Source organism: Colossoma macropomum, unplaced genomic scaffold, assembly GCF_904425465.1.
Source record: "Colossoma macropomum unplaced genomic scaffold, Colossoma_macropomum, whole genome shotgun sequence".
Lineage (NCBI taxonomy): Eukaryota > Metazoa > Chordata > Actinopteri > Characiformes > Serrasalmidae > Colossoma > Colossoma macropomum.
Window position 1 is genome coordinate 1,746,395 of NW_023494894.1, and position 14,003 is coordinate 1,760,397.

Genomic DNA, 14,003 nt, shown 5'->3' on the forward strand with positions numbered 1-14,003 from the left:
TGATAAAATGGTAAAATAGTGGTGAGTAGTGGATATTATTTTGCTTACAGGTATTACATTTTGCTGCATGTATCTCTCCACCATGAACAGACAAAAAAAAAGGCCAAAACATTATCAAATTGTAATAAAACAACTTTTTACGGGTTTTCACTGAAGATATCACAAAGAATTTTCCCTTTTAAAAGAATTGGTATCTGCATTGATATCGGGACATTAGCCTTGATATTACTTGGTATCGAATCGAAAAAGAAAATTACTGGTGTCACCCATCCCTACACACTTAAAAAAGAAGGCTATTCAATGGTTCATTAGTAAAGGCAATGATTTTATTTAGAACCATGAGTTCTACACAGAACCATTTCATGCCCACATGGTGAAATGGTTCTTCAGATTGATGGAGAATGTGTTGTATATTATCCTATACAGAACCTTTTAGAAGATGGTTCTACATAGCACCAAAAGGGGTTCTCATCGTAACAACTGAAGAACCCTTTCCAGTGTTATATAGAACCATTTACAAAAAGGTTCTATATGGAACCAAATATATCAGACTGAAGAATCACTTCCCATGTAAAGAACCATTTAAGCATGCAATTGTTCTATATAGAACGTATTGCTCTATATAGAGTCATTGCCTTTATTAAATATCCATTAAACAACCATCTTTTTAAGTGTGTACTTTTCAATAACAGGAAGTTGTTTCATAATTAATATGTTTTTCCCAAGATTTTTTGCAAGCTAGCAGGTGCTGACCTTGTTTGGAATATCACTCAAGCAGTTATCAGCAGGGCTCACAATTCCAGTGAAGCAAAAGTGAAAGTGAGTGGAGTGCAGTGCACACACAGCACAGGGGAAATGGCGGAGGCCAACATTTCTGTGGACGAGCAGCAACTCTGCTGTTCGATCTGTCTGGACCTGCTGACAAATCCAGTGACCGTTCCCTGCGGACACAGCTACTGCATGATCTGCATCAGGGAGCACTGGGATCACGGTGGAGACAACAGAGGCTGTTTCTGTCCACAGTGCTGGCACAGATTCGCCGTAAGGCCCGAGCTGAACCGGAACACAGTGCTCGCTGAGCTGGTGGAGAAATTCAGGGAAACCTCGCAGACCTCACAGCGGAGATCCCCAGCTGTCTCTGGATCCGGATCCGCCGGAGTCTTGTGCGACGTGTGCAGCGACGACAAACAAGCAGCCGTCAGTTCCTGCCTGGTCTGTCTGGTCTCTTACTGCGCCGATCACGTTCAGCCCCACTATGAGTCTCCTGCCTTTAAGAAGCACAGACTCGTCCCGGCCTGCAGGAGGCTGCAGGAGAGGATCTGCCCCGTTCACGATCGGCTTTACGAGTTTTACTGTCGCACCGAGCAGACATGCGTTTGTTATTTGTGCACTATGGGCGAACATAAGGGTCACGACACAGTGCCAGCTGAGACTGCCCGCGATGAGAAAGTGGTACGTGGGAGCTGTACAGTAATGAGAAAATAAACAGTTCAGAAAGCATTTCAACCAGTATAAGTAGATGGCTCAACATGAATGAAACATATTACATCAATATAATTGCTATGTGTAAGTACTTAATATATGTTAGGCTACTTAATTTGGGTTGATGCAACGTGTTTCATTTATGTGGAAAAGGTATTATACTTTTGAGCCATGTGATCAGCTACCTTTATTCTTTCTACAGTGTGAGGAATGCACAATTAAAGTCCGAACATAAATACAATGGCACGATCCTAAACTTGAGTGTTATTTTAAAGGGCCCTTATCAACGAAAACTTAATTATCCTCGCCTTTTCAGAAATAAAACAGTTAGTATGCAAATACTGTTCAAATTTCAAAACATACTGCTTACTTCTCAGTCCATATAACCCATATAAGCACACCAAGTTGCAAAATCAGCCTTTTGTGAATTCACTGCATTTTGTGATGTCACGAAAACCAACATGTTTACATATATCCACTTACTCCGCCTCCAGCAGTGTACCCCACCCATTCACATGAAGTTATGAGGAATAATTCAGCCTGGCCTGCTTTTTGAATGAGGCACAATACAGGGCAGCTAATCAAACAGAGCTAAACAAATATAACGTGTACTTTTATACATTATATTTTTCTTGAGCAGAGTGACTGATGTGACCATTTATCCATCTAAAAAAAGGATTGTCTGTATAACCTTCCCGCTGCTCTTCTCCGCCGACAAACGCTGTATGTATGGAAGGCTAGCGCGTTCGAGCTGAGCGCTCACGCTGCTGCATCGCTCACAACACAGAGATAATATGTGTGAATCAGGCCGCAGGTGTCAGAATGTATCTGCTGCAACATTTAAGGTGAAACGGGACAATTCGAACAAGAAGCTGGCGAATAGGAGGCCAGCTTCAGCCTTGAGCCTAAATAAAAGCAATGGTTAATCCAGCCGCGGCTCACATGTCTGTATGTATTGTAGTCATTGGAAATTATTAAACCAGAGGGGAATTGTACATAAACGTGAGCTGAACAAGTAGCTGTCCAACATTGCTTGGTAGCTAAACAAAGTTGTCTAACTTCTCTTTCAAACATGTAGTGTGCTGTAAAATGCAGAGCGCATTGATATGCTGTGAGCCGTTATTCACGTCTCAAAAAGGTGTTCCGGTAAAGTTATGGGCAACGCCATGTTTAGATGCTCCCACAGGTAATCTGGTTGTTTATTAAATTCTATATAGGAGAATACGACGGATGTTCATTTGTGTTCGTAATGCTACAGTGTGAAATCCCAAAGTTGCAAGTTTATTTTTTAAATATCAAAATGGGTATTGGTCTTAAAAATCACATATCTGTCAAGCTCTAGTTCAGAGCACCAAGGCTCTTAAGGCTTATTTTATTTCCTGCTGTTCCAGAATGGTAACTGTTCTTATTACAGGGGTTTGGAATGTTGGGTGTTTGTTTTTGTTTTTGCTTGCTTTTAAACGAAATCATCAGTGCAAGAATGGTTTCTCTGTCTTAAAGGAGGTGCTCATGAACTGGAACAGGGTGATAAACCAGAGGATCCAGCAGGAAGAGAAAGTGTGTCAGGATTTGAGAAAAGCAATTAAAAATATTAAGGTAAGCTTCAATTGGATCTGTGTGACCTATAAGTATTTTGTAAGTCCTGTGACTTGGCTTTGCTTTTTCAAGTGCAGGCAAATGACAAGCACATGTCTTGATTTCATAGGGACTGTAATGCTTGGGTTATTATAAACAGCTTATGTCAGTAATCGCAATATGACATAAGATGTTTTATGAAGGAAATTACATTACAGCTAACTCTGTTGTTCAATTCAGCAGAAGATGTTCAAAATAATATAATACATATAGCTAATTTTATAACGTTTTGCTACTGGCTGGCACCTGAGACTCTGGAGGTGTGGCTATGCAAAGGCTGAAGGTAGCATGCGCCCTCCAACAAAGAGATTAAATTTCGTTGTTTATTGTTGTTGTCTGTTAGTTATAAGTATGTATGTGTGTTACTTGTGTTGTTGTAAATAAAAACCCACAAAGTTGCCAGTGAAACATCTGGTTGCCTATCCCAGCTGTCATTGGGCGGAAGGCAGGATACACCCTGGACAGGTCGCCAGTCCATCGCAGGGCAGACAGACAGACATACACACTCACTCCTAGGGGCAATTTTAGCATGTCCAATTGGCCTAACTGCATGTTTTTGGACTGTGGGAGGAAACCGGAGTACCCAGAGGAAACCCACACAGACACGGGGAGAACAGGCAAACTCCACACAGAAACGACCCTGGTCGACGGCTGGGAATCAAACCCAAGCCATTCTTGCTGTGAGGCGACAGCGCTACCCACTGCGCCACTGCGCCACCGTGCCGCCCACAGTAAAGATTATTCACAGTTTTATTTGTGCTCACATTTTTATCATGTTAGGATGTTATTAGCATTTAACATATGTTGTCTGTTTACGCTTTGCAGAAAGTTCTGTCAGCGAGACTCTGTTATAAGTGGAACAAATATCCATAAAATAAGTTTAAGGCCCTTCTGTCAGTACAGTGTCATTTACTTAGTAATCATCTTATGCTGTCTTGTGAATACAGGCATGAGCTGTTCATAAATATTCTAGTGTTGCTTTATTAATACATTACTCAATGCTTGTGCGTGTATTATGAAGTCCCTTTGTTGGTAGCCTTCAAAAAAATGTTGCCATATTTTTAATGCTTCTGTGTTTAATTGCTTTCGTATTTGTCCAAACAGTGCTCTGCACAGCTAGCACGTGATGAGATTGAGCGAATGTTTACTGACCTGCTGGCTTCCATTGAGAAGATGCGTTCAGACGTGATGGAACAGCTGAGAGCACAGGAGGAGAATGAGGTCAGAGGAGCTGAGGGAGTCCTAGAGCAAGTTGAGATGGAGATTGTGGATCTTAGGACGAGAAGCACTGAGCAAGAGGAGACCTCACAGAATTGTGATCCCTTTGAGTTCCTGCAGGTTTGACATTATCATTATTCAAACTGAGTATGAATGCTATTTATTTTGTAAAGCGACAACATTACCACTTTAGTTTACATTTTAGTTTAGTCCTTGCATGGCATTCCACCTCATTTAATCAACCTGATTCAACTCATCAGCTAATTGGTAAAGTATAAGTTAACTTTGGTTTAGTTATTCTTGAAGATTTATAACCAAAATAACCAAACCAAAAAGTTTAATTAACCACACATTAAGCCCTCCAAGACTTGCATTTGACACTACATGAGTTTTTACAGACCACATATATGTTGTTATGATGTTATTTTATATAGTTATACAGTTATGAGAGCTATATTGTTACATAGTTATGAGAGTAAGGGCTTGAAGTGTGGACCCATGTATGTGTGTTTGTAGTTTAAGTAGTTAAGGATGTTATATGTAAATGAAGGGGTTTAGGGCATATGTATATGTACGTATATGTATACTTTTTGAAGTGAAAAAAGTGAACACAACCTCTGCAACAAACTATTTTAAAAATAACTGTTCAAAAATTTTAATACACAGTTATTTACATATGATTAATTAAAAAAAATAATTTTGCAAATAAGTGAGGTGGACTGATGAAATGAAAATGAACTCAAAATTTGGCCAAAATCTCCAAAGTATGTTTAGAGAAAAAAAGGAGCAGCGTTTGTTAAAAAGGACTAGTAAACATGATCTGTTATGCTTTGGGGTTATGTGACACAGGAATCCTTTCATGGATAGATGGAAGAATGAATTCCACTGACATTGATGATATTGATATTACGCAGTCAAGAAACTGCAGCTGAAAAGAGGCTGCCTTCTACAACTGGACAGTGACCTAAAACTAAAATCCATCATGAACTACTTGAAGAAAAGCTAAAACTGTTGGAATGGCCCTCACAGTCTCCTAACTTGAACCTCATGGAAAACCGGTGGTATATCTTAAACACGCTGTTCACACAAGACAGCCTAAGAATATCACAGTACTAGAAGCGTTTTGGAAGGATGAGTAGGTGAAAGTCCCTAAAACAAAAATAGAAAGGCTCCTGACTGGCTACAAAAAGCACTGTGCTATCTGCTAAAGTAGGTAAACTGAGTTAGCACTGAGTTAGTAGGGTGTCTAAACTTTTGCACGACACAATTTAATTTTCCTATTTTTTTAAACCAATCAAATTTAAAATACCTGTGAATTTTGCATTTGCAGAAAAAAAAGTTTTTTTTAATAATTTGCTGCAGAAGTTGTTGTTTTTACTTCTTCAAAAATCAACAAAATATGTAATTTGGTCAAGGGTGCCCATACAACTGATATTTATACTGTCTTCGAAGAATTTCCTGTCCTTGACATGTCCATCTTGGAGTGAAACCTTGGCAAGCCCCCCTCCTAATCCTAAAGTCACATTTGAGAGAGTCGTTCACTCCGTCTCAAAACTACAGAAGAGCCTGGAGGACGTCTGCACTACAGATATGAGCAACATCTTCGAAACAAGTCAGAGTTTGATGGTCTAGACCAATGTTTCACAACCATCCTCTTGCAGAACTGCCTTTCCACAGAACTGATTTCCAACTTTGTTATTAATGATGCTGATCCGATATATCCTGATCCTGAAACTGACTTTTTTAAACAGATCGACACTTTCGAATATTCTTCTTAGTCACAGCCATCATAAAACTGCAATTTTATAAACTTCGTATAACAGTAAAATAAAACAAAAATGCATAATTCTAAAAAGAATGTTTGATCCTATGTTTGATCCTGGGGTACCTTAGCCTCTACATTATGTTTATGAACTTATGAGCATGTGCCTTAACAGAGTACTGGTATCAGATTGGTACTCAGTATTCTGCAACACTTTAAGCTCAGCTATTGCAATTTCTATCAGAAGAGAAGAAGCTGATTCAGCCTCATCCAGAAGGACCTTGATTATCAGGATCAGGTGTGTTGGACAACTCTGCAAGAACGCTAATGATCAGAATTTAAAATCTTGAATGAAAATAGTCATAAATTAGCATGTAAATTTCAGTGAAATAGTCACCTAAAGCAATTGGGTTTTAGTCTGAAGTCTAAAGTAAAAGTGTGAAAAAATACTTGGCATTTCAAATGTACTGTTTCTTTCTGTAAATACTTTGAGGTATCTATTTAAACATTGTCAAAACAAGGATTCAGCAAGTAGCATAGATCTGCAAGAGGAGGGTTGGTCTGTATTAACCATTTAATATGATACTTGTTTTACTTATTCATAACAGGTTTCATTCGTGTTTAATACCCTTGGTCATGGTCAATGTATTACTACATTCTGTCTTTGTTTTAATAGTTGAGGAGGTCCAGATCTTCCGGAGGAGAAAGCCAAGGCAAAGTAAGTGTCAAGTTTTGTTTTGTTTTTCCTTTAATAAATGACTTTAATGCTCTTGCTCATGCTTGTTCTCTCAAACAGAAACCCCTAAACCACAAGCACCACTGAATCCCATTCCAGGTTAGTAATCGCATGCTGAATGGTTAAAGAAGTTCTCAAATGATCTCTAAACTAATATCATATAATCTGTCTTGCAAATCCTTATCACATCATCTGTACTGTTTGTTGCTCCAGAACCAAAGACAAGGAAAGACTTTTTACACTGTAAGTCTGTATATTTGTATGCACACATTTGTATTGACACACACAGGAACTATACAAAATCATTAACATTGGTCTGCACAGAATGAACTAGTTTTACACTGTGTGTGTGCCCTCACAAATGTACACTGAAAATCTACTCTAAGTTGCTAGATATTAGGTACGCCTACCTACACTCATTGGCCATTTTATCAGAAACACTTACCATTAAAAGCCAAAGTACACCAACCGAACAAACATGGACTAGTGCAAACAAACACAAGCATATGATTGGTGTGTCTTACTTGTGTTTGACTGACTGAATCTAGACCAGGGGTGCAAAAATGTTTGTGGTGGGCTAAGGGCCAAAAAGACAAAACAGTGTACAAATAACCAATATATTTTGTAGCATCACACTATGTTTTGTTTCAAAATAGTTAGAAAAATACAAATTGAAAAGGAAGAATTTAAGTTCTATGTACTATTTTTAAAAAAAAAAAATCAAATGTCCCTAGGGGCAAGTTTTGTCTCACAAGCAAGTTTTGCCGCACAGGCCACACTTTGCGCAGCACTGATTTAGACTGTTCACTGGTACTTTTTCTGGACTTTTCCACAGACAGATACATTTGAATGCAAAAGTTTGAACAACGCTGGTCAAATTACCTGTTTATTTTCTAAGTGAAAATAATCTATCACATCTACAGGGCACACATTTGAATATGGCATTTTTCTGTCTATTTGTTGAGTTTAACAGATTGGAAAAAATAAAATATAAAATGTGCCATAACTTTTGCACAGGGCACATTTTATATTTTATTTTTTCCCAATATGTTAAAAAAAATAAATCAAAATTGTGTATTAAGTGTGTTCCCTGTAGAAGATATGTCAACTTCCTTTCACTTAGAAAATGAATAAAACTTCATTTAACCAGGTGTGCCCAAACTTTTGCACACAACTGTAAAATGTAGATAGAATGTCTGTGTTTGTCTGATCAGTGTACTCTGGGATATAGGTGCACTTTAAAGGTTTACAATCACTGAGTATCTTTTGGGGCACAATTTGTCAGCCCCCTGTGCTGTCCATCAATTGAAAAAAAGGACCTCCATAAACCAACAGTGGCGTTGCTGGAGTTTTGAAACACCACTGGTGGGTTCAGAATAGCCCGCCAACCAAAAATATTCAGCCAACAATGGTACTGTGGTCAGAAACTGACCGGTAACAAAAGGCTAGCGGATGACTAACACAAATCGTGCATGGAAAAAGATGCTATAGGGTCTAGGGTGGCTGATAACAACAGATGGGCTACAGTCAGTAATAATATTCCTACAAAGCACACCTATGTGATAGTTGTATCTGAAATGGCCAATGAGTGTTGATACAATGTAGGTGCACTGAATAAACTGACAACAGATTACAGAAACATTAACATACAAGAGAATTAACCACTGTTCTCAAATGTTTTCCCCTATTTGCAATGTTCTAAGACGTTCTCCCTCATTCACGCTGGTTCATTTGGCTTATTGGGTCAATCCAACTGTGTTTTTTCGCTGCACATTCAAAAACTACAACTGACCCAAACAGGAACCGACAAGACTAATTAGTGTTTCTAGTTTCACTGGAACAGTCAAATAACTTAACAATTTTAATTATTAATTTTTTTCACTATAAAGCATCTAATTTGGTGAATTAGCTACACTGCTTGCTAATTAGCTTAACTTGGCTGACATGAAACAATACGTTGCAAGTGTACTGTCATACCATCTACATTTAAGCAAACTCATGTACAGAGTCACGCTAAGCTTTTTTTTCTCTTGAGTATAGGAATTGACACATTAGCAATGTTGCTTATTGGTTACCTTCGCTTAACACTAGTTGTGCTAAAATAATGTGATTAATACATTAGATTTTCATAGATTTTCTGTGCTCACACACTCAGACCAGTGTCTACAATTAGACAGAATCATGTGTAAAGCTATCAAAGCTTATTTTTCTCTGTTGAATGTGAAAATATGAGCTACATCACTTGTTCTGTTGAGGCTAGCATAAATGCTTAATAGATCCAGCGTTAGCTTCTGGGTAACGCCAGGTCAATGCTGGGTCAATTTGCCGGGTCAATGCTGGGTCAATTTGCCATGATCTTAACAGGATCATGCGCTCAATAGGTCATTTGTTCAGTATTCCATTATGAAGCCAGGTTTTGTATTTTACAGATTCCTGTTATCTTACTTTGGAGTCCTCATCTGTCCACCCAAACCTCAGTGTGCATTCAGGCAGCAGAGCTGTTAAATGGGTCTCTTATAATTCATTAGTGAACAAGTGGCCTCAGGTTCTGTGCAGAGAAGGCCTGACAGGACGCTGCTACTGGGAGGCAGAGTACAGCGACAGTGGAATTTGCACAATAGGCCTGTGTGAGGGTGTCCAGAGAAGGAAACAGAGTCAGGCAATGGGTTTTGGACGAGATGCTCTGTCCTGGGGACTGGACTGTTTCCACCTGACTTATGTGTTTCGTCATGACAATGAAAATGTCACAATCCCGGCCCCCAGGTCAGCCACCAGAGTGGGAGTCTATTTAGATCACAGGGCAGGAACACTGTCCTTTTACAGTGTGTCCAGCACAATGACCTTGCTCCACAGAGTCCGCTCTAACTTCACCCAGCCCCTGTACCCTGGCTTTGCACTGTGGGCGAATGGTTGGCAGAGTGGCGAGCCCTTATATTTCTTGAAAGATTATCCTTTGACCTCTGACACGGGACACGTGTCCATCAAATTAATAAACCTGTGATTGCCTTCTCTTTCCAGCAATATTGATATAGAGGGTTATTTTATTTGCAGGTATACAAAATTGTTTTACATGTACACTCACTTTTAACCTTTTAACCTGAAGTGACATTGTAATGATTGTATACATAGGCCATGTCAGAAATGATATACATAATACCATAATGGCACCAACTAGAATACAAAAATACATTGCTCTTTATTAAGTACTTGTTTACTTTTTAGAGTCTCACAGTATTTGACATGGTTACCAGCATTGCTAAGTCTCTCGTATCAGCTCACAGCACTAAGTGTAGGATTAAATTAGACAATTCTGTTCATTCAGAGGATTAAATAAATAATAAATAAATTATGAATAACGGCTGCGGGTCTGTGTTTGCCAAGGGAGAGAGTTGCCCATGTTTGAGTTGTACAGTCTAACATAGGGGTTACCAATCTCATCCACAAAAGGCTGGGTTGGCTGCAGGTTTTCATTCTAATCGAACAGAAGCACGTCTGGTTCTAGTTTTTTAATCAATTGATCTCAGTCTTCAAACAAGTTAGTTATATGAGGTGTGCTCTTTTTAGGTCCTTTGTGGATGAGTTTGGAGATCTCCGGTCTAAAAAAACTGCTTCTTCATTTTAAACTGTGGTGCTGGTCTGAATTAACCACTAGAGGGCAGCATTTGACTTCGTCGTTGCACTTATCAATATGTCGCCAACTATTTTATTTTTCGTGCTATGTTCTCCTCATCGATTTATAACGTTATAAGTTGCTCTGAATTCTCTGAGAAAACGGAAGAAGCTGTGACCAGCTTCCTCATATCACACGGAATCAACAAATCCTCATTTCAATAGAAGACTATAAAGTGTTACAAAAGATTTCCTCACAAAACTCAACTTCCCGTCAGCCATCTGTGAAAGACGTCATTGGACATGAGATTTCATTGGTTGTTGAGTTTGTCGCTTTAAAATAACGTGCAAGGACATCTCCAGTACCAGCTACACTTGATTTCAAGTAAGTACACTGAAATAATTTGCTGTGACTGTTGTAAATTAACACAGTTTCTTTTAATTATGCATTTAGAGCACTTTTTTAGAGAAGTTGTCGGTGCACTTTTTCAGCCTTAAATGTAGGCAAGCAGCGCGGCCATGTGAGCTGGCTAACGTTACTTATGCCGAGTGAAGTTTTGACACAGTCGTTATCTCACTCGGGTTTATCTGCTGCACAACTTGTGCTCGCATTTCATGCAAGTTTTTAAAAGGTCGGGCTGTCAGGGCTCCACGTCGCTGTCTGACCTTACAGTCATGAACGCTACTGCTGTCACTGCTGTTATTGTCTTTTTCAAGCAGGTCTGCGTTTATTAGCTAATTAGCGCGAGGAGCGGGGCAAGGTTTACCATCGTATTGATTGATTAATCGATTTATTGACATTAATTATTGTATTTCCAGGCCCTGGTCATGGCAGTTGACTGGGCTGGATATGGGTACGCAGCCCTGGTTGCGTCAGGAGGAGTGTTGGGTTATGTCAAAGCAGGTAAAGTGCAATTCTAAAATAGTAAACCAGCCATTACAGTCGCCGATTACTTCAACTCAAGTAACCCCTCAGACTAACCTAGTACACTTTTTTTACTTAACATGATGAAGTGTGTGAGATGTGTAGAGAGTAGTACCTGCGTTGCTGGGTATTAGTTTTTCGCAGTTTTAGCAGATGTATTTAAACGAGAATTCCACCGATTGTTCAAAACCATTGTGCATAATTAATCAGTTAAGATGTAAATAAAAGTGTTTACAATGATTTGATTTGAAATTCTCCATTCTAGAGAAACTTGCCAAGTCTGTATTGTTCACAGTAGTGGTGATAGAAACCAGACATCTGAAGCGTTTAATGCCTAAAAGCAGGAATTTACTACTTTATATGGTTCCGAATATGCTACCTGATGTCTGAGACGTTGGTTTACTAAAGCTTTGGGGTAAGGATTTGGCCTGAAACATAATTTTAAAGCCATTCATGGTGGAGGAGTAAGTGTAGGGCGTTGTAAGGAAAAGGCCTCATAGAAAAATTTCCCAGATTTAGCACTATTTTACCTTTTATCAGCATCACTTATAAAAAAGTCAGAAAATAGACAATTTAGGACAGTAAATAAAATTGCATTTTTTTTTCAGTTTTAAGTGTAGGTCATTTTGAATATTAAATAAAGTAGCAGTTTTTGTGATGTAGACCCCTGGTTCGTGTCACCACCATTGTAGAGAAATATGGCAAGTTTCTTTACGATTAATTATTTAACATTGAACTACTCTGAATGACTTTGTTTACATCTCAATGACTGAATTATATAGAAATTTTGAAAGATTGGTGGAATTCCCCTTAAGTTCTAATTATCATATGTAACCTCTTTTTCTGCAGGCAGTGCCCCTTCCTTGGCAGCTGGGCTGCTCTTTGGTGGTCTAGCAGGTTTTGGTGCTTATCAGATATCACAGGACCCCAAAAACATCTGGGTATCTTTAGGTTGGTTCTTTCATATGTACTGCTTTATTTATACAGTTTGATGCATATTAATGTTTAATCAAAGTGATATTACTGATTATATACCTTGACACACAGTAAATAATCATGAATACTTGTCACAAACAGATTGAGTTTTGTCAAATAGATTAGACACTCAAAATGGCCATTATTAAGAGCATTATTAGAATAGAGTTTTGTAGTAGTCATAAATATGGCTGTAACGGTTTACTGAACTCATTTTTCTATTCAACTCGCTATGCTGTACCTGTTCACTATTCAATATTCTCATGATATTTTGAACAATATCTGAATTAAGAAAAATTATGAATGTATCCATGTTGTGGTGAGAGGCCTGGAGCTGGGAGTGTGCCTCATGACACTGACCATACTGATGTGGTTTAAATTAATTACGATTATTGTTCAAACATTGCAATTACATTAGATGGCATAATTAATAGAATGCAGCTGGTATCACTTATCTACTTTATGCATGTTGTCATATTTTTGCAGTGCAATGTGTTGTCACAATGTTACACCTCTCTTTATAAACCATCCATTGGAGTTTTTATTCCAAGTAATTTTTGAGAATTTCTATCCATCCCTTCATCATGAAATTTTCACACCGTGTTCAAATGATATAAAAAAAATCTACAAAAATGGAAATGCATGTTTTTTGGACAGTGACGATATATTTGACACACTTTAACTGTCTATTTATATCTTTGTTGGGCAGCTACATCAGGAACTCTGGCTGCTATCATGGGAAAGAGATTTTATAACTCTCGGAAGATTATGCCTGCGGGTATAGTGGCTGGAGCAAGGTACCTACTGATCATACTTCACAATGAGATTCTGCATCTGGTCATTCAGTAAACTCTGGGTTATTCCTGAGCCAGCTGGCTGCCCTTTGCTGGCTATAATTCCACAAAGCTTTCTTACACTATTTCAACAACAGTTATATTAACAATGATATTAATTATTATTGATGTATATTGACGGATTAGAAATTGATTGATAATGCCAGTCCATTATCACATCGGAAGTGTGCAGTCTTTTTTAATTCATACTGATTTAATCTCTTTTCCAGTATTCTGATGTTGGTGAAGCTTGGTGTTGGAGTTCTACAGAAGCCACAAGAATCAGGATAAATTGATGCCACAAAACACTGAAAATTCTTTCTTTATTGTTATATTATACCACTGTCTTTCAGTAGTCAACTGTGATTGTGGATCTTATTTTTTATAAAATGTTTAATAAATGATAAAAATTAAGCAAACATGATTTTTCTTTTTAGCTATGACTACGGGAGGTACTATTTTCATTTGCGACACAACTGCAGCATTTCCATTGTACCTTCTACACATTCAAACCACAGGATTCACCATGCTTTAAAAAGATATAGAAAACGATCACTTTTATTGATTTGCAGCTACAACCCAATTAGTTTGGTTATCTACAGTATATATTCAGTTATGACACAGATCTAGGTACAGTATTGGTCCAGTATACAGAAAACGGGTTGTCATTCGGGGAGCACTCCTATAAAACAAAATATAGTCGGGTCTGCATTGGATCAGTGGCATTTCAATGGCATTAAAGGGAATTTCCACATATTTTTCAACATTTCTGCATAAATTCAATTGTTGATTTGTAAACAAAATCATTCAGAGTGATTTGATGTGAAA

General features: G+C 38.3%; 2 protein-coding genes across 3 annotated transcripts; both read left to right on the forward strand.

Annotated features, from left to right (window-relative positions):
- The first annotated feature begins 825 nt into the window (after nt 1-825).
- Nucleotides 826-10,620, forward strand: LOC118800427 (E3 ubiquitin/ISG15 ligase TRIM25-like). Its single transcript, XM_036560636.1, has 8 exons — nt 826-1,452; nt 2,983-3,078; nt 4,222-4,455; nt 5,788-5,947; nt 6,774-6,815; nt 6,894-6,932; nt 7,047-7,076; nt 9,263-10,620. Exons 1-8 carry the CDS (start codon nt 856-858, stop codon nt 9,832-9,834), a joined length of 1,770 nt encoding a protein of 589 aa, XP_036416529.1. The 5' UTR covers nt 826-855; the 3' UTR covers nt 9,835-10,620.
- A 130-nt stretch (nt 10,621-10,750) lies between these two features.
- Nucleotides 10,751-13,589, forward strand: tmem14ca (transmembrane protein 14Ca). Of its 2 annotated transcripts, none has more exons than XM_036560638.1 (5): nt 10,751-10,827; nt 11,262-11,346; nt 12,217-12,318; nt 13,052-13,139; nt 13,406-13,589. In XM_036560638.1, exons 2-5 carry the CDS (start codon nt 11,271-11,273, stop codon nt 13,464-13,466), a joined length of 327 nt encoding a protein of 108 aa, XP_036416531.1. In that variant the 5' UTR covers nt 10,751-10,827; nt 11,262-11,270; the 3' UTR covers nt 13,467-13,589. The 2 variants fall into 2 exon arrangements, with proteins under 2 accessions (XP_036416531.1, XP_036416530.1); XM_036560637.1 differs by lacking the exon at nt 10,751-10,827 and adding an exon at nt 10,918-11,162.
- The last annotated feature ends 414 nt before the right edge of the window (nt 13,590-14,003 follow it).